Source organism: Bos javanicus, chromosome 4 (assembly GCF_032452875.1).
Source record: "Bos javanicus breed banteng chromosome 4, ARS-OSU_banteng_1.0, whole genome shotgun sequence".
Classification (NCBI taxonomy): Eukaryota; Metazoa; Chordata; class Mammalia; order Artiodactyla; family Bovidae; genus Bos; species Bos javanicus.
In genome coordinates, this window is record NC_083871.1 from 52183005 (window position 1) to 52209307 (window position 26303).

Below are 26303 nucleotides of genomic sequence, written 5' to 3' on the forward strand. Positions count from 1 at the left end.
GCTGCTACTGCTGCTGCTAAGTTGCTTCAGTCGTGTCTGACTCTCTGCGACCCCAGAGACGGCAGCCCACCAGGCTCCCCTGTCCCTGGGATTCTCCAGGCAAGAACACTGGAGTGGGTTGCCATTTCCTTCTCCAATGCATGAAAGTGAAAAGTCAAAGTGAAGTTGCTCAGTCGTGTCCGACTCTTAGCGACCCCATGGACTGCAGCCTACCAGGCTCCTCCATCCATGGGATTTTCCAGGCAACAGTACTCTTTACCATCTGAGTCACCATAAACTGGAGAAAATATCAGCAAATCACATATCCAATGAACAATTTGTATCTGGAACACACACTATCAAAATACAACAGTAAGAAAACAGTAAACAAAAGATGTGAACACACTTCATCAAAGAAGATAAACAGAAGATAGATAAACACAAAAAAGGATGTACAATATCATTAATTATTAAGGAAATGAGTATTAAAATCATGAAACACCATTATATACCTAATAGAATGGCTAAAATAAAGAAGACTGATAATACCAAGTGCTGGTGAGGATACAGAACGACTAGAGCTGTAAAACACTGCTTTGGCAATGCAAAATGGTACAATTGGTAGAGATAACAGGTTAGCAATTTCTTATAAACACACATTATATGACACAACAATCCCACTTCCAGGTATCTAACTCTGTGTTTCCACAAAAATCTATTCAAAATTGCTCAAAACCAGGAACAATCCACAATGGAAATGTCCACATATGGGTGAATGGCTAAGTGATAACGCATCTATGCAATGGAATACTACCCAGCAATGAAAAGGAACAAGTTACCAATACATGCAACAACTTGGATGAATCTCAAAAGCCTTGTGCTAAATGAAACAAACCAGTCTCAGAAGGCTACATAGCAATGATATAAGTTTCCATTTATATGATATTTTCAAATAAATAATATTTTATAGCAAGGGAGAACAGATTAATGGCTGTTAGGGTCTGGGAGAAGTGGGTGTGAACACAATGGGAGAAGCGAAGGCAAAGAAGAAAATGAGGTAGTTTTGGGAGGGTGATGGAATCACTTTATATCTTGATTTTGGTAATAGGTACATGCATCTATACACATTGATAGTCATAAAAGAGACTATATGCTAATTAAAAATACATATTTCATGTGTTTTCAAATTATTTTCTTCTAAACTGTTTAAAAGTATTATTACAATCAAAAGGCAAAATATAAAAAATAAGTGATTTTAAATAGGCAAGGGTGGGTGGTGAGGGAATGGAAGATAGCATATGCTAAACATACACTGGAATCTACTACGTCTATACAAATGTCATAACTTCCTTTGTTCCCTTATTCCTCTCTTTCTTCCGTTGGGGTAAATGGAAGAAAGCATTAAAAACAAAGTCTTAATCACTACCACAGGCAACAAATAAAAATTGTGGTAACCTGCTCATGAATTTCGGAGAAGGCAATGGCACCCCACTCCAGTACTCTTGCCTGGAAAATCCCATGGACAGAGGAGCCTGGTAGGCTGCAGTCCATGGGGTCGCGAAGAGTCGGACATGACTGAGCGACTTCACTTTGACTTTTCACTTTCATGCACTGGAGAAGGAAATGGCAACCCACTCCAGTGTTCTTGCCTGGAGAATCCCAGGGACGGGGAGCCTGGTGGGCTGCCGACTATGGGGTCGCACAGAGTCGAACACGACTGAAGTGACTTAGCAGCAGCAGCAGCAGCTCATGAATTTATCAAATATTTCTTTTGGACTTTTAGAATTTTGAAGAAACTGTTTTTACTAGCCCTAAAGACTTACACACTACCAATAAGCTGACAAAATTAAAGTACTGATAGCAAGCAGTATATTTTATATATATATATATATATGTATTACACAATAAGCGTATTTAGGGAAATGATTAACTGTTGAGTTTTATCTTTTTAGTTGTTTCAATAAAAAATACATATCATTTAGACTTTTATTCAGTTCTATTTTGCTTTTTTACCGAGAAAGCAAAACTGCTCTATACTTTCTCATCTTAGACTTACTTGCCCATGTCATTGCACAAAATGCATACAGTAAACCAAAGAGTTAACAGACGGCTCACAATAACCAAAGTGAGTGGTGGGTCAAAAGAAGTGCCATTGAGTATTTAGAAGTAATGGGAGCTAACTGAGAATCCAAAACACAACTTGGACTTTACCAGCTATAACTGAAGTATCTCCATCTGGTCTTTGTGAATTTCAAAAGATAAGACAAATCTGATTTTTGGATTTCTCAGCTGCTAAAGAAAATAAAGTGTGCCCACCACAGTAAAGGATTACTTATCTTCCTGAGAAACTGTTCTATCATCAGGGTATTTTTTAAACACTGCTACAGACTAAACATTCCCCTATACCCATCCTTCCTAGCTAACTTAAAAAAGAAAAAAATTATTTATTCTAGCCCACTTCCAAATCCAAGAAAGAAAAAAAAGTCATACAAGTTAACAAGAAGAGGTCTCAAGAGTAGAATTAAAGTCTGAAAATAATCAAACACAAACTTCCTCAAAGTCTCTCTAACACACATGGAGCTATCTCAATCTACACCTGAGAATATTACAGTTTTTCTGGACAAGCCCTAGTACACTCCTAGACCCACAGCAAAACCTCCTACATTAACCATCATCTTCTTCCACATGATATTATTCAAAGTAAGTTCAGTTCAGTCATTCAGTCATGTCCGACTCTTTGCGACCCCATGGACTGCAGCACGAGGCTTCCCTGTCCATCATCAACTCCCGGACCTTGCTCAAATTCATGTCCATCAAGTGTGATATGCCATCCAACCATCTCATCCTCTGTTGTCACCTTCTCCTGCCCTCAATCTTTCCCAGCATCAGTCTTTTCCAATGAGTCAGTATTTTGCATCAGGTGGCCAAAGTATTGGAGCTTCAAGAGCTTCAGCTTCAGCATCAGTCCTTCCAATGAACACACAGGACTGATCTCCTTTAGGATGGACTGGTTGGATCTCCTTGCAGTCCAAGGGACTCTCAAGAGTCTTCTCCAACACCACAATTCAAAAGCATCAGTTCTTCGGCGCTTAGGATAATTTACGGTCCAACTCTCACAACCATACATGACTGCTTAGTGTTGGCAAAGTAATGTCTCTGTTTTTTAATATGCTGTCTAGGTTGGTCGCAGTTTTTCTTCCAAGGAACAAGTGTCTTTAATTTCATGGCTACAGTCACCACCTGCAGTGATTTTGGAGCCCCCCCCAAAATAAAGTCTGTCACTGTTTCCATTGTTTCCCCATCTATTTGCCATAAAGTGATGGGACCGGATGCCATGATCTTAGTTTTCTGAATGATGAGTTTTAAGTCAGCTTTTTCACTCTCTTCTTTCACTTTCACCCAGAGGCTCTTTAGTTCTTCGCTTTCTGCCATAAGGGTGGTGTCATCTGCATATCTGAGGTTACTGATATTTCTCCTGGCAATCTTGATTCCAGCTTGTGCTTCATCCAGCCCAGCATTTCGCATGATGTACTCTGCATGTAAGTTAACTAAACAGGGTGACGTTATACAGGCTTGACGTACTTCTTTCCTGATTTGGAACCAGACTGTTGTTCCATGTCCAGTTCTAACTGTTGCTTCTTGCCCTGCATACAGATTTCTCAGGAGGCAGGTCAGGTGGTCTGGTATTCCCATCTCTTTAAAAATTTTCAGTTTGTTGTGATGAACACAGTCAAAGGCTTTGGTGTAGTCAATAAAGCAGAAGTAGATGTTTTTCTGGAACTCTCTTGCTTTTTTGATGATCCAACAGATGTTGGCAATTTGATCTCTGGTTCAAGTTCTTCTAAACTGGTGTAGGATTCAGGAAAGAGTTAGTACTTTTACTATATTTTTAAACTGTAATTCTAGGTTGGGGAAGGGAGAATGCCTCGGTTTTGTTGGGAAGGTTTGGCTGGATGGGAGACTCTTATCTATGTTAGTGACTGGCAGCTGACAGGCCTACCTCCTAACAATCACATCGAGAACAGTTTTAAAAAGTTAATACAGAGTTAAAAGCTAGAAGAACTATATTTTTCTTTGCTTTCTGGAAAATCCCATGGATGGAGGAGCCTGGTAGGCTGCAGTCCATGGGGTCACTAAGAGTCGGACACGACTGAGCAACTTCACTTTCACTTTTCACTTTCATGCATTGGAGAAGGAAATGGCAACCCACTCCAGTGTTCTTGCCTGGAGAATCCCAAGGACGGCGGAGCCTGGTGGGCTGCCGTCCATAGGATCACACAGCGTTGGACACGACTGAAGTGATGCAGCAGCAGGATCCAAACATTATTTTGTATAAAATATACAAAAAGATAAACGTAACATAAATGGTATGTTCCACTCTTGTGCTTCTTGGAAAAAAAGCAGATACTATAATGCTACTTATTGTTGTTTAGTTGCTAAGTCATGTCCGACTCTGAGACACCAGGGACTGTAGCACCCCAGGCTCCTCTGTCCATGAGATTTCCCAGGCAAGAATACTGGAGTGAGCTGCCATTTCCTTCTCCAGGGAATCTTCCTGACAGAGGGATCAAAACTGTGTCTCCTGCATTGGCAGGCAGATTTTTTACCAGTGAGCCACCAGGGTAAGCAGAAGACAGAGTAGTACATTCAAAACAGCACCCAAAATGTTAGTACACGTTACTTGTGAAAAAAAATAATTTCTGCCCATCAACTGTTAAACACAAAAGTACTATTAAACTTTTTTGTACTTTGCTTTTCTTATGGGCTACAATTCAAGGAACAAATTAAATAATGACAGAAACCCACAGAATAAAATAAGAATTCTTGTGTCCATACTGACATTAAGAAATGGATAAACAAATGGACGGAAGCTCTTCATTATAGCAGAATTTCAATTAATAAATGCAGAAATAATGACTGAATTAGAAAATTACCTTACTACCATCCACAGATGCTAAAATTAGTTGGTAACAGTCTAAAAGAATAATTTATAAAATGTGAGGGAATCTTTCTACACAATACTTAACCAAGAAGGGATAAACAGTAACTCTGCACTGAATAAACTCGCTACACACCACCTTTACCAAACGCCCTAAGTTATCTTAAGAGTAAAGACTGACGCTATGTGCCTCCCAGAAAGATGTACTGAGGACACAGGGTCACTTCTGTTATGTTCCTGCCAGAAATTCACGGCAGATCTAATCAGGAGGAAATGTCAAACTGAAATCGAGGTAGAGTCCCCAAAGTAACGATTTTGCACTCTTCCAAAGTGGTAAGTTCATGAAGGACAAAAAATGCTGAGAAACTGTTACAAATTAAAGACCAGAGAGACACTACAACAAAATTCAACATGATCCTGGGATCCTGGACCAGGGATTGGTGAAATCTGCATACAGTCTTCAGATGAGACAGTTTAATACTGTATCAATATGAAATTTCTTGATTTTGATCATTGCACAGCCCTAAATACAGTGAAGTATTTAGAGAGTTGGGGGGGGGGGCGGGGCAGGAAATTCCTTCTCTAAAATTGCAGGGATTTTCTCTGATATTTTTTGTAGCTTTAAAGTTTTGCTCTTTACATTTAGGCCATTAATTCACCTGAGATTGACTTTTGTGTATGATGTGGGATAGAGATTCATTTTTTATTATCCTGTCATAAGGATAAATAAACCATCCTACTGCTATTTTTTTTAATGGACTTCTCTTCTCTACTGGACCAAATAAATAAAAGAAAGAAGAAAAGTAACTCTTTTCAGTACTACTTTTTTCAATGTGAGTTACTTTTTTTTTTTCCAATCTGGGATACGAAAAACACATCATAATTTTTAATAAATTCCAAAGATCCTTCTGAAAAGTGTCTAATAAATTTAGTAGTCAGCATTCAGGTAGTAACTGCAAAAATGTAACTTCCTCAAGAACATCTCAATATTTAAAAATATCAGCAGGCAACCCTATATTCTAAACTTCGTAGGTAGTTACTACATGATGAATAAATTTATAAGCAAGAATAAACTCTAATGAGCATTCTATGAGTTATTGCTAATGCAGTTCTGTAATGTGGACAGTTAATTTTCAAATAACATATATTCAAAACCATAAAAACTTACACTAATACAAGAAGTAGTAGAGTACATCATCTTTGGAGTCAGACTGAATGAGTTGGATTTTCATTTCTACTACTCATTAGCTACGTAAACTTGGGTGAATAAATAATAATATTAGTATTAGCAATGTAGAGAGTAAATACATTTGCATTAGCATAGTTCAGTAGTCTTAAAATTAGCTCTGGAATACAGGCATTTTCACATTACATGTGAAATGCTTCTCTGTGCCCAAAGTGGGTGGCTTATGCTTATGCATTTCTGTATTTTCTGCAGTACATTCACTTCCGCACACCAACATTCTTTCTCTTCCCCTGGCATTCATCCCTTCCCTTTCTACTCTGCTCACCTCAAAAAGCAGTGCAACAGGAAGAAAAGCTAGTTCCTAGTTCTGTGACAGCAATGTACAGTTAACCTGTGGGTTTTCATCTAAAAGCTAAGACAAATGATTTTTGTCTGCACCCAGGTTTTAACTTCTGTAAATCTCCATTTCTCATAGGCAAATTAAGGGAGATAACATACATTGTTATTTCTTAACCTTTTAAAACCCTTGTGTCTGTAAGATAAAATTAAATATTATCTACAGTTACCTTCTGAGAAAACTGCTACTACCTTTAATTCATGAAAAAAAAAAAAAAGAGAGAGATTCAGAACTGGGATCTAAATGAATTCTTCAGAGGAAGTCTAAGGCTTTTAGGAGCTGCCTCCCAAAACAGCATAATCTTCCTATGATGGTTCAGAAGAAACACCCCAAATATCTGGACAATATCTTCTACTTCCACCATTTCGATTATCACACATAACAACAGCTGTAAAACCTATATACCTATTACAACCTCTTTTAAGATCAAGATCCACTTTTCTAAATATAACTCAGTTATTAGAAATCTCCACTAAGTGCCTCAAAAATATCTCAGACTTGTCTCACCCAAAGCTACTCCCTCTGTTCGTCATAAAAATTACTGGCACCACCCATATACCATGCCATACTTTTCCCTTTCTCCCACAGTCAGCCACATGATTGAGTGTCTCTCTCTCTCAAATCTAATCTTCTTTTCTTTGATTCCATTTCATTCGGACCCAGTCACTTTCTGGATTGTTACAACTGCCCTGCCTCCAGTCTTATCTCCAAAAGTCATTTTCCACTCTGCCACCAGATTGGTATTTTTCAATGAAAAGTCCTATTTTTTTTTTTTTTTTTTCTGTTTAAATCATCTAATGGCTGCCCATTACCAACAAGGTAAAGTCTAAAGTCTTTAACATGACATATAAGGCCTTTCTAAATCTGAAGGCTGTAAAATGTACTGTTAACAGCATAAACCCTAAATAAGACTGTATGTACGCAGACTACAGCTCCACTGACTCTTACTTACATGACCAAAAACATATTAAACTCAGTTTCCTCACTTACAGTGAGATAATGCATTTAGAAAAGCACTTGGCACAGAGTATGCACTCAATTAACAGCTATTACCTTTTTATGCTACTTCTAGCTTCTACAACATCCCACATATACACAGTACTGAAGTCTCACTACTCCATTCTTTCAGATGAGAACTCTCGTCTCTCATGCCTCCACATCACTGCATATATGTTTTGGTCACCTTTTATCTACTATGATTAAATTGTACACAGCAGCAGAATATCTTAAACCTTGCAAATTATCAGAAGAAAAGGTCACGTAGAAAGAAAAACTCAAAGATCAAATTATGCTTTTAAAACATCTTGACGTATTTAGCACAGCACTCATTAGCATATACTTTTGCTAAAGCATTAGTACTACTACTGAGAACTGCAATATAAAGGCTAAAATTAAAGCCCCGTTTTATGTGCACCATGACATTAGGGGAAAAACGGGAGAACCTTGAATAGCCTGACCCCAAGTTCCCATGCTCAATCTACTCCTGCAGATAAAGTTTCTAGCCAGAAGACCCTCTATCACAGGGAACAGACACAGTTCCTGCTTATCCCTGAGTAGTGGGCTTCAGTTCCCTGCCAGCCTGTGGAATTATTCAAACTAGTCAATCACACCCTTCTGCTGGAACCAGGGATCACTCTAGCCTCTTAATACTTCAAAGTTTGCCTCCATGGCCTCTGCTTATTCACTCTATTCCCTCAACTATGTCCCCATCTCCTGGGCTGTTGAGTATATGTATTAATAGACTGCTACCCATCTCATCTCTCCAACATCAGGGGTTGTGTGTTCAGCCATCCCTATAGGCCTATAGCAGGAACCCCTCCCTCATCAACACAGTGAAGACGAGGCTGATAAACAGGATCTCACTTCTCTAGGAAGCCTGAATTTCAGATGTTAATTGGAGACTGAGAAGCAAGGAATTCAGTTATTTAAAATATACTGGACTAGCCCAACAGTTTATTCAGGTTTTTCTGTAACGCCATAAGGAAAAACCCAAACGAACTTTTTGGTCAACCCAATATTTTAAACAAACAAATAAGCTGACATATAGTTCCAACATTAGAAGGGCATGAGATTCTTCATATAGCTTCTCTATTTTTATTTGAGATATAAATTCACAAGCATGTTTATCTAGTTTTCCATCCTCCATGGATCTGAAGGAAGGATAAGTTTGACAGTTATACTTAAAACATTAAAAACAGGCTGACAATGGCTGCAGAAAACAAATTTCTTTATAGGAATAAAAAAAAATACAAATCAAATCTCTTGAAAAAAGAGCTCTAAAATTCCTAGGACATGAATTTTTATTTAAGAATAACTACAAGCTTACATCAATAAACTTCTCAGTTTAGTTCAGTTGCTCAGTCGTGTCCAACTCTTGCGACCCCATGGACTGGAGGACGCCAGGTCTCCCTGTCCATCAGCAACTCCCGGAGTTTGCTCAAACTCAGGTCCATTGAGTCGGTGATGCCATCCAACCATCATCCTCTGTTGTCCCCTTCTCCTCCCGCCTTCATTCTTTCCCAGCATCAGGGTCTTTTCTAATGAGTCAGTTCTTTGCATCAGGTGGCAAAAGTACTGGAGTTTCAGCTTAAGCATCAGTCCTTCCAATGAACATTCAGGACTGATTTCCTTTAGGATGGACTGGTTGGATCTCCTTGCAGTCCAAGGGACTCTCAAGAGTCTTCTACAACATCACAGTTCAAAAGCATCAATTCTTTGGCCCTCAGCTTTCTTTACAGTCCAACTCTCACATTCATACATGATTACTGGAAAAAGCATATCTTTGACTAGATGGACCTTTGTTGGCAAAGTAATGGCTCTGCTTTTTAATATGCTGTCTAGGTTGGTCATAGCTTTTCTTCCAAGGAGCAAGCATCTTTCAATTTCATGGCTGCATGGCTTCTCAGATAAAAATAAAGATCAGAATTTTCCATTATTGGATGATATAGATTAAACATTTCAAAATCTCCAGAATTACTGTAACCCTACTGGGTGACTGAGTAACTGGGGAAAGTCTTGCGTGTGTGGCCAGTGGAGTGCAAGATGATTACAGGCTCTTTCACAATTTTAGGCAACCTTGTTCAGTCTTCTCTACTCCTTGACCTACAAAAAACTATTTGCTAGTTCAGAAATAAGAAGATAAAGTTAGTTTATTAAATAATGAGAAACAGGGCTTCCCTGGTAGCTTGGTGGTAAAGAATCCTCCTGCCAATGGAGGTGACACGGGTTCTATCCCTGGTCTGGGAAGATCACACGTGCCATGGGGCAACTAAGCCTGTGTTCCACAACTACTGAAGCCAGGGCACCCTAGAGTCCATGCTCCGCAGCAAGAGAAGCCACCACAATGAGGACCCTGCACACTGCAACTAGAGAGTAGCCTCCACTTGCCACAACTAGAGAAAAGCCCAGGCAGCAATGCAGACACAGCACAGTCCAAGATAAACAAAAAGTGAGAAACTGTCTTTGACAGAGCAAATTAGAAGGCCTGAAAGTAAAATGAACTTCCTCAAAAATGAACACTGTACCATCTGCTCCAACTTCTTCGGACCATAATCCTCACAAATATCTGAAGAAAATGGACGGAGTCTGGTTGTAAAGCATTAAATCACTCAGACAAGGGAAGGTAAGGATATTCATCTTTCAAAATCATATCAAATCAAGTTGATTCCACTATTCTTAGAATTTACCAAAGCCTTTTCCTAGAAAGGAGGGAATGTTATCTTTTCCATTGAGTAAAAATACTATTCATTCTGATAAATCTTACAGGAAATTGTCTCCTACTCTCCACCACCCATTGCTTTCTTTTTGTGAATGTTAGTAGATAGTCACCTAGGACCAGAGGGGTCTCATGGTGAAAGAAGTGCTATGTTAATGCTGGGAAGCTGCCTGCACAAATCGTTCCTCATGTGCTACAGGCAAGAGAGAGAAGCTGAAGCCCCTCGTATTGTGCAGTGCATTCCACAGCTTGAGCCCACAGACAGAAATCAGTTTTTCTGAACATTTTTCAATTTGACTGAGAGACTATGTTATGAGCAAAACAAATAATACTGATGAATTATGCGGCACCTGCACATTATGCTGGACCAGTATGTGTAGAAGCCCAACTGCCACAGTGATGGAAAGAGATCAGTCACAACACCTAGAAAGAGGACTACTTCTGGTTAAACCCATGGAGCAAGGATGGCGTACTTTTCTAAAGGAATTCCTAATTCCTTGGTACTTTCAATGCTGCAAAAGATACAAATGGAAGATAAGCACATTTGGTATAGGAAGCTGTGATCAAAACCCTTGGCAACAGTAGGGCACAGATTAATGATCTAGACAAATATCAACAGAATACTGAATTGCTCCTGGGTGATCTCTAAGAACACACTGAGTATAGTACAATGAGTACAGTACAACACATTGAGTGTTACCTGGACTAGTTTTAGGACTATACTCTTAAAACCTACCATCTTATCTACACTGCTGAATAAACCTGAAAAAATTCTCAGGGAAGGAGAAGAAAGGGTAAGTGGGATGATAAATTCCATATATAGCTTTCTGCTTTGCAGTCCTTGACTCTGTCAGTCTATTAGTGTACAGAAAGCACCCTTCTCAAGTGAAGCCAAGCTTCATGGTGAAATGCCATGGATAGAAGAGAAGGCAATGGCACCCCACTCCAGTTCTCTTGCCTGGAAAAGCCCATGGACAGAGGAGCCTGGTAGGCTGCAGTCCATGGGGTTTCGAAGAGCTGGACACTACTGAAGCGACTTAGCAGCAGCAGCAGCAGCAGCTATGGATAGAAGTGATTAGATTCCCTAGGCCTACACTGCCTCTTTAAGATACATCTGTTACTGGAAGAGGTGAGCATCTGGCAGTGCTACTGCAACTCTGTGATTACCAGCTAGAACAGGAAAGTACAATAGAGTGGGGAATTTACCAGGGGTTTTCAATCAACTATTGTTACAATTTATAAAAGCTGTTGGCAAAATTAATGTTAACTTGTGTCTATGAGTTCTCCAGATTTTTCTGATGCTTCTGCTGGGCACTGTGAATTGGCAAAATTTTTACAAACACTAAGGTAAAATCCTGGAGACTTTTGACTGTCTGAGGAAAACACTAATTCTTAAGTAAGAAATGGGGTCTTCTTCCATTTTTATTTGTTTCCAAAGCAAATATAAATATATTAAGCTGAAAAAATTTTTAAAAGATTTAAGCAATTGAGAAAAAGGAGATAAAAAGTATAAAAAGCAGATTGTGCATGTGCATGAAAGCATATGCACACCAATATAGCTATCTAGAACCATTAAATTTAGAGGCAAACAGCCCTGCACTCTACAGGAGCTCCAAAGTAAACCACATAGGAAATACTTATACGAAAAAATTACCTTAAATTCAACTTAACTAGGCATCCTGTATTTTGTCTGAGAACCCTACCTACAACCCCTCTAAGTTCTGTATGGTGGACATTTCCCATATACTCATTTCCTCCTTAATCAAGGCAAGAGACACTAGGGTAGAGATTTCCCAAATCTAGATGCCTAGTAGAGCTGCTGGCAGAGTTTTTGAAAAAATACAGATTTCCATGTTCCATTCCCAGGTAGCACAGTGGTAAAGAATCCGCCTGCCAATGCAGGAGACGGTAAGAGATGAGGGTTGAATCCCTGGGTTGGGAAGATCCCCTGGAGAAGGAAATGGCAACAAGCTCCAGTATTCTTGCCTGGAAAATTCCAAGGACAGAGGAGCCTGGTGGGCCAAAGTCCATGGGATGGCAAAGAGTTGTACATGACCGAGCGAGAGAGCTCTAACATTCCATTCCAGACCTACTGAGAATCAATCTCCAGAGGACTGAGACCTAGAAATCTTATTTCTGAAAATCTCCCCAAGTGACTGTGACTGGCTGCCAGATGTTGTACCCACTGACCTGTAGGGGACTGTATATGCAAAATTTGAGGCCTTCAGTCTTCTGAAGAAAAGAATCATAGGTTTCACCTGATTCTCAAGGAATGTGATCCCCCAAAGGGTCACTGCCTTAGAGACCAGCAGTTAAGTTTTAAAAAGCTATTATGAATTTTTCTTCTTCAACTATAAGAATTACTTGACATTATATCCCATAACTCTCTAAAAACTTCCTATGCCTTTTTGAGAGTTAAAAGTAAAATAAAAGTAAAAAAACATAGCTTTTAAAAAAACTCTATCATTATTTATTTAAATAGTTTATGATCAAGTGAACATCAACTGCACGTCCATGTTATAGACTCATTTACTGAGTATACATAACAGGTAATTTGTTTTGATAAATTTTCCTTTTGAGTCCTTTCATTTATAATTAATCATTTTGAGTGGTAATTAAAAAAAGGGCCCATATCACTTAATTTACAACTAGGTCATCCACTGAATTCAACATCTAGTTCTTTTCATATGTTTTACCACTTACTTAAAATATTAAGAAACCTGTGAATCCAAATTAGGTATTATCATGAACTGAGAAAGTTATACAAACTATTATTTATCTTATACCTTCAATTTCTTTCTCTCTTCTGAATCATTCCTCTCAGCCCACAAACACTCTTAAATCTTTTCTATCTTTAAAAAAAAAAAAAAAGTATCCCTAAAATGAAATAGAAAAAATAAAGTACTATCTATTCTTTCTTCTTTCTTTTGGGTTTCTCTACTGAATTTTTTTCAAAAATGATATATAATTAAGTGGAGAAGGAGATTAAAGATGTATAAACTTCCAGTTGTAAAGTAAGTGAGTTACAGGGATAGAATATGCAGCATAGGAAATATTGTGAATAATACTGTAATAACTGTATGTGGTTACAAGACTTATCATGGTGACAAAAATACTGCATCACTACATGGTTAACCCCAAATTAATAAAATATTATAAACTATATGTCAATTTTTTAAAGCTTAAAAATTAATCCAAAGACAAACACAGGAGGAAAAAAAAGAGTAATTTATACTTACTGTCTCCACTTCTCATCCTTTAGTCAACATTTGCTGAGCACCTAATACAGTGAAATTCAATCCTGGTGACATTTTCAAATCATCTGGGAAGCTCTTTTTGAAAAAAATACAGATGCTCAGGTCTCACCTATGAGTGAAGTCTGTGCATTCATCTTCGTTTATAAATTCTCCAGATGATTCTCATGTGCAGCCAGAGTTGACATCACTGATCTACTATATGCCATACACTTACTGCCACTACCAAGATGCATAAGACACAAAGCCTGCACCTGAAGAACAGCAAATAAGAATATCAGGACACTTACTAAAATTGGTAAATGTTACAACAAAGGTAAGTACAAAGTGCTAAAGGAACAGAGATAGGCCAGGGTATGCAAAGAGGAGGGATGTCTTTGAGTCCGATTATTGAAGTACAATGTAGACAAGAAAAGAACGCTATTAAACTGATTTCTTAAAGGTCACTAATGATCTCACGCCTACCACTTAAAACAGTCCACCTCATCTGCACCAGCTTTACCATATGCAAGACAGGGATAATAACAAGGCTGCTCTTGACGATTAATCGAGTAATTAATACAGTAGATACTGGGACATAACAGATATTGTGTCTCATCCCTTTCTCTTAAAGCCAAAGGCTCTTCTCCATCCCGTATTCCTTTTTAATCCCTTTGCAATACTGCACTGCGCCTTCTAGAAATTCCCCTCAGGTTCTGTGAGATGAGCACCTATCCTGTGCTACTTCAAAGGTCACTCCTCACCTTCTAGTTTCTCTCCTCTTTATGACTTAACATCAAAGTATTCAGAAGTACATGCTTTCTGTCCTCTCTTCTGCTATGTCTGAACTTGTTCTCCTAAAAGGTTTACACTCATCTCTCTTGAACCCACAAAGTGAGGATCTCCAAATCTACATAGAATCTCTGGGCTTCATCTCCTGTCCAAACTCCACTTCTACATTTCCGTATCTGCTAGGTATGTTTACAGAGACATTCTGCTAGCACCTCAAACTCAGCAGAACCCAAACAAAATTCACTATTATTCCCCCAAGCTGTGCATCTTCTCTCCTGTTTTCTTTAGCTGTTAGTGGTGGTTCCACTTCTCAGTCAACCAGATTTTAATGTTCACAGTTACCACTGCTTTTTCCCTTTCTCTACACTCACCATGTCTTGTTGATCCCAATCCTGAAATGTTAGCAATCATTTTCTTTTTTTCCCTCTGTGCCTTGTGAAAACAACTTTAAATCACATCCTAACACTTAAGTCAGTTTCCCAACTGGTCTCAATAGCTAGCTCCAATCTCTCTAGACCCATGGTTCTCAACCAGGGGTGATTTCATACTACAGCAAACATTTGTGGCCACAGGGGCCAAGGATGCCCAAACATCCTAAAATGCACAGGACAGTCCCATAACAAAGAGTCACCTGGCCCAAAAGTGAATAGTGCTGAGGTTGAGAAAATCCGTGCTGTTTAACAGGACAGTTAGTTCGTCTTTTCATCTCTTATTTAAAAATGTACTTAAGATACAAGTCATACTTCCTGCTCATCCCTACTTTTCCGTTTTCCTTCCTATGTTGTGCTCTCTGGCATGAGCTTGTACCCTAACTGATGCCTACCATCCTTCAAGGCAGAAATAACTTTTCCATCTTCTGAATTTCCAAGAACGTACTGGTTTCTGACTCTGTGCAGTATGTATGTTATATACGTCTGATTCACCTCTGAATCTATCTATAGTCTTACATTGTGTCTACCAAACAGGTAACCACATCACCAGCCTTCAGTGAATATAAGACTTAATCTATGGTTTAATTTATTCACAAATACTGCATTTCTCCTCTTCTTCCCTGCTCCCTCTGAAATTAGGTTTATAGATATAACTTGCTTCAGAAAATGGAAATCTGAGCAGAAGCGCAGTGAGTCTCTTAAAAGAAGCGGGGATAGGAGTAGGGAAAGAGACCTTTAAAAACCAGTAAGGTATTCACTGCATTTCTTTCCCACTGCTATGGGGACAGTGGTTAAAAAAGTCTAAGACTTTTTTTTGAGGGGAGGGGTAAATTTCACATGCTGTTGTAGATTTAAGGTGTACAGCCTGTTACTTGGATATATTTATATACTGTACCTTGATTTCCACTGAGGCAATATTCATTCACATCATTTTAGTACAATACTGTCTATATTCATTATATTGAGGATCAAGTCACTATGGTTTATTTACTACTCATAAGTTTGTACCCTTATCTTACTCCCCAACCCTACATTCCCTGATAACCACCTTTTACTGTTTTAACAGGTTTGACTTTTTTTAGATTCCACATGTAAGTGATAATGTACAGTACTTGTTTGTATCTACACTTATTTCACTTAGCACAAGGTGCTTAAGGTCCATCCCTGTTGTCACAGATGGTAGGTCATCCTCCTTTCTCATGGCTAAACAATATTCCATTGTGTGTAGGAACCATATCAGAAAGCCTACATTTAGATCGAAATTCTCCAAGAGCCTGAAACTATATGACTTCACTGATCATGGCTCTTCTGCTGCTGACCCACACTACACATACAAAGAATGAGTGAGGCCAAGCAAAGCCTCCACCACCACCGCCTTCATGTTTAGATTTCAGTGTGTTTCTTATAGCATTATATCCTTGCTTCACTGATTCACAATCAATGTTAAGATGCATAATTTCATGGATCACTAAAAAAGGAAAAATGCCTCCAGTCTCACAAGCCATGATTGTACAATGCAGCCTGATTTCAGAGATTTTAAAATATGGAAAATGATGAGCTGTGAAACCAATAAAATACGGTATTACTATATTTGATAAATGAATGAACATGGAGATAGTTTACAAAAATTATTTCCATTCACTCTCAGTAGAAACATTGTACAACATCTGTGAACTAAAACAAGCAAGAAAAGTTCTCATCCATAGGTTCACAGTAGAACATGTGTCTTTAAGGAAAGTATATGAAAACTGTAGCTCTATCCTTCAAAATAAAATTTATGAAATTATTTTTTTGACAACTATAAGTGGTTCTATGAAATCCCTTTTTTTATATATGAATCTCTTGCAATAAATTACTGCTCCAGGCAATTAAGCTTTTAGGTCAGAACACAGAACCACAACTCAAGTTTTCCCGTCATACTTTTCAACCTTAAAATCTACTCGGTAGTCTCCGAGTGTTTTTATGTACTGTGTTCTTACACTAAAACTCAATGCACAGTGCTTCCCCTGTGGTCCAGTTGTTAAAACCCCACGCGTCCACTGCAAGGGGCTTGGATTCGATCCTCGGTTGAGGAACCAAGATCCTGTATGCCACACAGTGCAGCCAAAAAGTAAATAAGAAACACTAAAATTTTTTCAAAAATCCTTATAAAACGCTGTCTATATATGACTAGTCTTATATGACTACCCCCTATGTATATGACTCTCCTACCTCTACATTTATGTAGGAATGATTCCCCAATATATGGAAAAGTACTACAAATTTCGTTAGTGTGCAAAGTCTGAAAAACTCCATGAATGTTATAGCAACTATCAAATTTCTGCTTGCTGTAGGAATTTTTACATTTTATTGGTGCAATAACAGGATTCATTCACCTGCAGAATGGAATTAAGAATGTATAATTTCTACATTAATAGCTTACTGGTTGATTTACTTTTTTAGTTAATAAGAACAATACTGACTTTACATGAATTATGACGAAATATGGGGCTTCCGCGGTGGATCAGCAGTAAAGAATTCACTTGCAACACAGGAGACGCAGGTTGGACCTCTGGGTGGGGAAGATTCCCTGGAGAAGCGCATGGCAACGCACTCCAGTATTCTTGCCTGGAGAATTCCATGGACAGAGCAGCCTGGTGGGCTACAGCCCATGGGGTCGCAAAGAGTCAGAGACGACTGAGAGACCGAGTCCAGCATGATGAGATATACTGTCAGCTTACCTTGTTTTTACATACAAACAAAACTTCTGAAGCCAAATTATGATTGATTGTGTATGAGGGAGAAGTATACAAACTGCATATTAATATTTAGCATGCAGAAGTGATCTGAACTGTAGCCAATATCACCACCTGCACCTCAAAGAGCACCAGGAATTTAACTATCTGAATCTTTAAAATCTATCAGATCAGATCAGTCGCTCAGTCGTGTCCAACTCTTTGCGACCCCATGAATCGCAGCACGCCAGGCCTCCCTGTCCATTACCAACTCCCGGAGTTGACTCAGACTCACGTCCATCGAGTCAGTGATGCCATCCAGCCATCTCATCCTCTGTCATCCCCTTCTCCTCCTGCCCCCAATCCCTCCCAGCATCACAGTCTTTTCCAATGAGTCAACTCTTCACATGAGGTGGCCAAGTACTGGAGTTTCAGCTTCAGCATCATTTCTTCCAAAGAAATCCCAGGGCTGATCTCCTTCAGAATGGACTGGTTGGATCTCCTTGCAGTCCAAGGGACTCTCAAGAGTCTTCTCCAACATTATTTAGAAGTGAAAAATGCGGGTGTACTAGATTTTCCCTCTAAAATCTGACTTTATATGCTGCTACTTTTCATAATGTTTTTTTCCTTAATTCTGTGAATTCGTGACTCCTTTCTTCATTCACTCACTGAACCCCTGTACTCATCACATATACTGTACAGATGCTAAAGATGACATTTCTGCACTAAGGAATTCCAATAGAATACAAGGGAAAAAACCAAGTAGACAAATAACCATGCAAAACTATATTTAAGACTAATGACGTGTTACAGGGTTCAGAAGAAAGAGAAAACAGCTTTCAGGAGAAAGAAAACTAGTCAAGTGAGCTGAGCTAAATCTTGAAGGATGAGTAACATTTTCATTTTTTCAAAAAAGGGGAGAAATTGGGGAGCAGTACCAATTTTCAAGGCAGGTAAGTCAGGAGCAGAGAAAAAGAACTGAAATGTATTGTGTTTACATGCCAGGCAACAGTCACACTTACAGAAAGTTAATGGAGAATATACCTTCTATTATATTCCCACATTTTAGAGTAAACAGAGGCTACTAAGGGATGAAATAATTTACTCAAGGTGCTACATGCGGATTAGCATGCAGGTCTCTTTGAAGTCACAGCATGATTAAATAACAGTATATATTAAAAATGTCAGAACTATTTAGGTTAGAATGGAATACAAGAGCACGAACACCATTTTCAAGAGTTGGGCCTCCTTGTAAAAGCAATGGAGGAATCTAGCAACTAAAAGTTAGGGAATAGAAAAATGGCAGGAAGATAGAGGGATCTGTCTAGAAAGTTTATAATAAAAGTTCAGCAGTGGCAAATAAAACAGACATGAGACAGTCTTCTCTTTTTCTTCCCTTAGATTTATTTCTTCAACTGTGTAGTCACAGAACAATCAATTTTCATTTTGTTCATACATAAAAATTTGTTACTAAACAACAGTAGTTCATAAATTGTTAATGGTCTGGTCAACTGAGGTTATAAATAAAATATTAATATAAGTCAATTAATTTTTTCAAGCAAGAAATAATTAGAATAAAACATATTCTGATGGAAAAGACAAGGTTTGGAAACTGATTATTAGGTGCAGAGAGCACGAGGAAAAAAGTTAAAAAAACCCTGAAGTCAAAAACCTGGGACTTGAATAATAAGAACAGTCATAAAGAGAAAAATGAGCAGGAAGAGATGGGTATCTGCCCTGCTTTGGGTAAGGGGTGAGAGAGGGGAGTTTATAAATTTATTTTTAGACAGGTTCCATCTGAGCATCTCCTTAACTGTGAGCATTTCTACTGTGAGTAGGACCAGCAGATAAAAATGTGTGACCAGTGCTAAGGAGAGAAGCAGGGCTGAGCTATGTAGTGAGACACATCTACAAAGTTACAAAAGTTGAAGCTATGAGAGTGGATCACTCTACTCACTGGGGTGGGAGAGGTTAGGGGCCGCAGATCCTTTCGAGTCAATAACTAAGGTGTCTTCCAAAGCCTGGAGTGACTTTCAAGATTTCTCATTTAGAGAGCAGTTTGGAAGTAGTTCTTTTCATTTCAGCCTTATCCCACAATTTCACATAATTTCAATCACAAAGAATGCTTTTTTCTGTACAATGCTGCTGACCAAGGAATGGAAACATGGAATTGTTCTGGCCTAGGGCTTCTCTAACTATGTAAAAAGGTCTATAGGACACACCACAGCAAATAACTTGAAAGAACTTCACTGTGCTTCTTCAAATAATTTTCTTCCCTATTAACCTAGTGGCCAAAGGAGAAAAAGTTGTTAATTTCATAGTATCAAGAAACAACTGTACATGATTGAAAAAGCCAAGATATTATTCTAGATTAATTCCTAAAATGCTTCCTACCACAAGGTTTATATGAAACTATACCAGCGGCATAAAACTTTTAAATGTGTCAAAGAAAAATAAACTTTGTTCTAAAATGATCAAAACACAAATTAAAACCCAACACTATTTAACATTTAGTTATTTACAATTTCTATTAAAACCAAACAGAACTACTGTTTCTCCTCTTTCAAATTAAGCTGTCAAACTAAAAACAAACTTATAAGTCCAGATTCTATCATCAATTGTTAAGGAAGCCTAATGTCGCAAGTGTATCAACTTCTGATTCAGACAAACTAAGGTTTAAATAGCGCCTTAGCACTGCCTACTTAAGTGTCCTGTGAATAACTTAAAGGTTTTCAAAACTTATTTTAATTATTTTGTGAAATAGTAATAATAAAATCTAGTTCAAACTTACAACAAATTAAAAGTATCTTCTGAGTTAGGCATATACAAAGCCTGGTACTGCACGTCTTAACAGTTTCCCTTCCTTATATCTGCAATCAGTAATGGAAATTCCAAGAGCACTGAAGTACTAAAAACTTATTCTTGAAAATTACAAACAAGGTGGTAAAAAAGTAAAATAATTCAAATATTAGTTTTTAAAAATCACCTTTAAATCTATTTCCGATTCTATGTGAAAGGTCCTTCTCCAACAGATTAAAAAGAACATTTAAACAAATAAAGTAACAAGACTGTTAGAATTTCACTTAACCAGTTACTTGAATCTAATCCCAGTTAATATTTTTCTTAAATCACGAAAAAAAGTAATCAGAAATTTATAGGTAAAATATTTTCAGAATAGTCTTACAAAACTCTAAGTAAAAACAAACCCATGAAATTCCTTCAAATGAGTTTTCATTCATTTACTCTTAAAACATGGTACTGGGCATCCATAAAGACGACGACTCCCCCACCTCATTCCTGCAACTTTATGGAGTTTAGCGCCGGATAATAAGAAATCGTGTCATCTCATTTTGAAAAAAACTTGGCTATTTTAGGCGTTTACAACACATGGCAGGTCTATATAAACTCCCACACTAAGTACTCTCTCCTCAGCTAGATTTCTAGTCACTTGAGCTACTAATCACCACTTACCAACAGCAGAACGAAAAACATGACAATCCCTTTGCAAAAAACTTTTTTGCACTACTTAATATTAAATGTGTATGCACATCTGCTTACATTTTCAGTTATCAATTTATGGTTATTTACCAATATTACACATGTGAATCCTGTGCAGCAACTTTTATGTACATAAGGATCTGCCTAACAGGCCTGTGAATTATGGAGAACCTTGCTGCTCTCCCCACTTTGTAGTTTTATTATCACTTTCACCAAAGAGCACAGAGGTTATTAAAAAAAAACTTTTTCCCCGAAACTAAAGATGAGGCTGACTGCTGCACGTTTACAATGGGAAGAAGACAGAACATGACATTTCGGTACAAGAACACAGGATATAAAAACACTTGGAGCAGAACGTTCCAACCGAAAATATCCTTAGGCTTACACCAAGATTTCTTAAACACCAGTATGTGTGTGTGCTTCATATATGACAGAACTGCTTTGAAGCTTAAGAAAATGAGCCCTACTAAATTAAGAGTGGACACTTCGAAAACTGTAACTATCTTATTCAAAGTTATGTCAGTTACTTCTGAGTTTGAGAAACATTAAGGATCTTCCCAGGAAATACTCAAAATTAGTAGGGTACTTCTGTCCCTCAATACACAGACTGGGGAGTGGGACCTCACAGGGGCCAAATGAAACCGCGAGAGAACCAGTGCAATGATCAGATTTCCTCAAATGCCTGAGAACTTAAGTAGTTCATCTGGTTCCAATGCTGTCACAGCATCTAAGATACAGTAAAAGGAGTTGCACAATCTCCCGTTTTCCGAAGAAGTCTAGCAGTACAATGGGGCGCCACCAAATCGGCCCCCAGGAGGGCTACTGCCAACAGGGGTAGCAAACAACTGGGGGAGGGGGTGTCTTTTTGTGAGCAACTTCATTGCCTCCAGGGGAACATGGGAACTGCAGAGCCTACAGCTAAAGCCGAAAAAGAAAAGGAAAAAAAAAAAAAAGACTTCCACGGGTAAAGGGAAAAAAAAGAATCAGAGAACCTAGAAAAGGAAGCATTTTGCTGGTGGGAGGAGGGAGTAGAAGAGAGAAGTGAAGGTCTGCTTCCTAAGCGATTTTTCCCCCTTAGCGCTCACCCCGGCCAGGCCTTCGGGCTGCGTACTGTCCTTGGGCCGCTTCCAGGCCGGGACCCAGACCCTTCTGCAGTTCCCGACCCGGACACAGGGCCTCGCGGCCAAGGCGCCAGGAGAGGGGCCCCGGCGGCCGCCGCCCTCCGCGCCCCCCGCCCCCGCCCGTCGCGCCAAGCGCCGCCGCCCAGCTCGCGCTTCCTATTTTCGGAGCACACACCCTACAAGGATCGGAGCGAGCAGGCCCGGCGGAGACCTGCCCCCGCGCGGCCTCGGGTGACTGACAGGGGCAGGCACTCGGGCGCCGCGAGAAGGGAAGGAAGGGCAGCCGAGGGCACCGACCAATGCCTCTTCTCCGGCGACCAGACTGCGGGCCGATACAGCGGGGCTCTACTGGCCCCCCGAACGACTAGCTCCGCCGGCCCCGAGGCTCTTACCTTCTCTTCATCAGACAACTGCTCCTCCAGATCCGCCATTTTTCTTCTGGCGACAAACCGCGGTAGCGGCGGCGGCGGTAGCGGGCACCTGACTTCCCCCTTTCCGTGCGGTCCTTCTCGCTGCGCGCCCCCGCCAAGGGAGGGGCTCACAGCCCAGGCCGCCCGCGCACGCGCCCTGGGAGCCCCGCCTCCCTCTACCCGGCCCACCCCCGAAAGATGGCTGTGCGCGTGCGCGGGTATCTCCGCGGCCAGGGAATGGGGAGGCGTTGCCTACCGCCGTCTGCTACGCGCTTGTCAGCATCCCGAGTTTAGAATTCTTTCCCCGCTGTTGACCATATGGACCCAGTCTGCGACGAGTACATTTTGAGCCCTTGATTATGTTCCCATCAAGTCCTGAACTCTGCCAGCTAAAATGTGAACAAGTGCACAAATAGCTTTTAAACACTTTTTTTTTAGTGACGGGAAAAATATTCGACGTTAGTTAAAATATGCACTTACAACCCAGTACATAATTGGAAGATGTTCGGATATATTCATTAAAGAAATAACTGTTGGTCTTTTATTGTGTGTGTGTGTGTGTGTGTGTGTGTGTGTGTGTGAGCGCACGCGCGCGCATTGGGGCGGGGGTGGATGGCGGGTACTGCGGTCTCTGGAGATGTACAATGTTAAGCAAAACCCAAAGAAACCTCGGTTCTGAAGAAATTTGTTGTCTCTTCGTTAAACGAATGTAATACACAGTTATGTTAAACATAGATCCTACCCTTCTGAATAGGGAATGCCTGGTTAAATATGGAAAAGCCCAGTAAAAAATTGAATTTCAGATAAACGATGAATATAATTTATAGTATTACATATAATTTAAGTATTCTCCAGTGAAACATTTGAGCAACATAAAAAAATTACTTATGTTTTCAAATTTTATTGGATGTCTGTCAATTTATTAGCTACTTCTGAATCTTCAAGTTTGGAAAGAGATGAAGATGTAGTCAAAGCTGTGTATATAAACTGGCTAGGAATTTTATAAAGTGCAGTTGCTGATTCAGTAGGTCTGGGATAGGGCTGCAGGCTCTGTACTCCTAACAAGCTCCCTGGTAATGTCAATGCTACCCATCTGGAGACCACAGATTGAGTAGAAAGACCTTAGAGTTTAGATAAGAATTAATACTTTAATCATTATGTTGTACACCTAAAACTAACCCAATGTTACAAGTCCATTATATCTCAATAAAAAAGTCTATTCAATACAGACTGGGAGAAAATACTTGCAAACTATGCAACCGACAAGGGCTTAATTTACAAAATATACAAACAGGGCATACAATTCAATAACAAGAAACCAAACAACACAATCAAAAAATGAAATGTATGTCATTTCTGCAATGAAGACATACACATGGCCAATAGGCACATAAAAAGATGCTCAACATAAGTAATTATTCAGTTCAGTTCAGTTCAGTCGCTCAGTCGTGTCCGACTCTTTGCAGCCCCATGAATCGCAGCACGCCAGGCCTCCCTGTCCATTACCAACTCCCGGAGTTCACTCAGACTCACGTCCATCGAGTCAGTGATGCCATCCAGCCATCTCATCCTCTGTCGTCCCCTTCTCCTCCTGCCCCCAATCCCTCCCAGCATCAGAGTCTTTTCCAATGAGTCAACTCTTCGCATGAGGTGGCCAAAGTAATTATTAGAGAAATGCAAATCAAAACTACAATGAGGTATAACTCACACTGGTCAGAATGGCGATCACTTGAAAGTCTACAAATAACAGGGAAATCCCTACACTGTTAAAAGGAATGGAAATTGGTGCAGCAACTATGGAAAACAGTATGGAGGTCCCTCAAAAAATTAAAAACAGAGTTGCCATAAGACCCAGCAATACCACTCCCGGGCATATATCCAGAGAAACCTTTAATTCAAAAAGATGCATGTACTCCAATGTTCATAGCAGAATTATTTACAATAGCCAAGAAATGGAAGAAAACTATATGTCCATTGACATATAAATGGATAAACCAGATGTGGTACATGTATACAATGGAATATTATGCAGACATAAAAGAGAATGAAACAGTGCCATCTGCAGCAACATAGATGGACCTAGAGATTATCATACCAAGTAAAGGAAGTCAGAAAGAGAAAGACAAATAACATATAATTTCAATCATATGTGGAATCTGGAATGCAAAAGTAGGAAGTCAAGAGATACCTGGAGTAACAGGCAAGTTTGGCCTTGGAGTACAAAAGGAAGCAGGGCAAAGACTAACGGAGTTTTGTCAAAAGAACTCACTGGTCATAGCAAAAATCCACTTTCAACAACACAAGAGACAACTCTACACATGGACATCACCAGACAGTCAATGCTGAAATCAGATGGATTATATTCTCTGTAGCCAAAGATGGAGAAGCTCTATAAAGTCAGAAAAAACAAGACCTGGAGCTAACTGTGGCTCAGATCATGAGCTCCTTATTGCAAAATTCAGACTTACGTTGAAGAAAGTACAGAAGACCAGTAGGCCATTCAGGTATGACCTAAATCAAATCCCTTATGATTATACAGTGGAAGTGACAAATAGAGTCAAGAGATTAGATCGGATAGAGTGCCTGAAGAACTCTGGATGGAGGTTCATAACATTGTACAGGAGGTGGTGACTAAATCCATTCCCAAGGAAAAGAAATGGAACAAGGCAAAATAGTTGTCTGAGGAGGCCTTACAAATAGCTGAGAAAAGAAGAGAAGAGAAAGAAAAAGGAGAAAGGAAAGATATATTCATCCAAATGCAGAATTCCTAAGAATAGCAAGGAGAGATAAGAAAGCTTTCCTAAGTGAACAATGCAAAGAAATAGAGGGAAAAAATAGAATGGAAAAGACTAGAGATCTCTTCAAGAAATTAGAGGATGCCAAGGGAACATTTCATGCAAAGATGGACACGATAAAGGACAGAAACGGTATGGACCTAACATAAGCAAAAGATGTTAACAAGAGACGGCAAGAATACACAGAAGAACTGTACAAAAAAGGTCTTAATAACCCAGATAACTCCAGTGGTGTGGTCACTCACCTAGAGCCAGACGTTCTGGAGTGTGAAGTCAAGTGGGCCTTAGGAAGTATTACTACGAACAAAGGTAGTAGAGCTAATGGAATTCTAGCTGTGTTATTTCAAATCCTAAAAGATGATGCTGTTAAAGTACTGCACTCAATATGCCAGCAAATTTGGGAAACTCAGCAGTGGCCACAGGACTGGAAAAGGTCAGTTTTCATTCCAATCCCAAAGAAAGGCAATGCCAAAGAATGATCAAACTATCACACAATTGAGCTTATTTCATATGCTAGCAAGGTAAGCTCAAAATCCTTCAAGCTAGGCTTCAACAGTACGTGAACAGAGAAATTCCAGATGTACAAGCTGGATTTAGAAAAGGGGAAGAACAGAGATCAAATTGCCAACATCCATTTGATCACAGAAAAAGCAAGAGAATTCCAGAAAACCATTTACTTTTGCTTCGTTTACCATGCTAAAGCCTTTGACTGTATGGATCACAACAAACTGTGGAAAATTCTCAAAGAGATGGGAATACCAGACCACTTGAACTTGCTCCTGAGAAACCTGTATGCAAATCAAGTAGCAACAGTTAGAACTGGACATGGAACAACACACTGGTTCAAAATTGGGAAACGAGTATGTCAAAGCTGTATATTGTCACCCTGCTTATTTAATTAATATGCAGAGTATATCATGAGAAATGCTGGGCTGGATGAAGCACAATCTGGAATCAAGATTTCTATGAGAAATATCAATAATCTCAGATATGCTGATGATACACCCTAATGGCAGAAAGCGAAGAGGAACTAAAGAGCCTCTTGATAAAAGTGAAAGAGGAAATTGAAAAGCTGGCTTAAAACTCAACATTC

The 26303-nt window shown here is 39.3% G+C and overlaps 1 protein-coding gene across 1 annotated transcript in view; it reads right to left on the reverse strand.

The window, feature by feature from the left end:
- The window catches only part of CAPZA2 (capping actin protein of muscle Z-line subunit alpha 2), a 57840-nt gene extending 35180 nt beyond the window's left edge, over positions 1–22660 (reverse strand). The window contains exon 1 of the mRNA XM_061414038.1: positions 22398–22660. Within this exon, the coding sequence (XP_061270022.1) occupies positions 22398–22436 (39 nt within the window). The 5' untranslated portion in view covers positions 22437–22660. The remainder of the gene's footprint in view (positions 1–22397) is intronic.
- Between the last annotated feature and the right edge of the window lie 3643 nt (positions 22661–26303).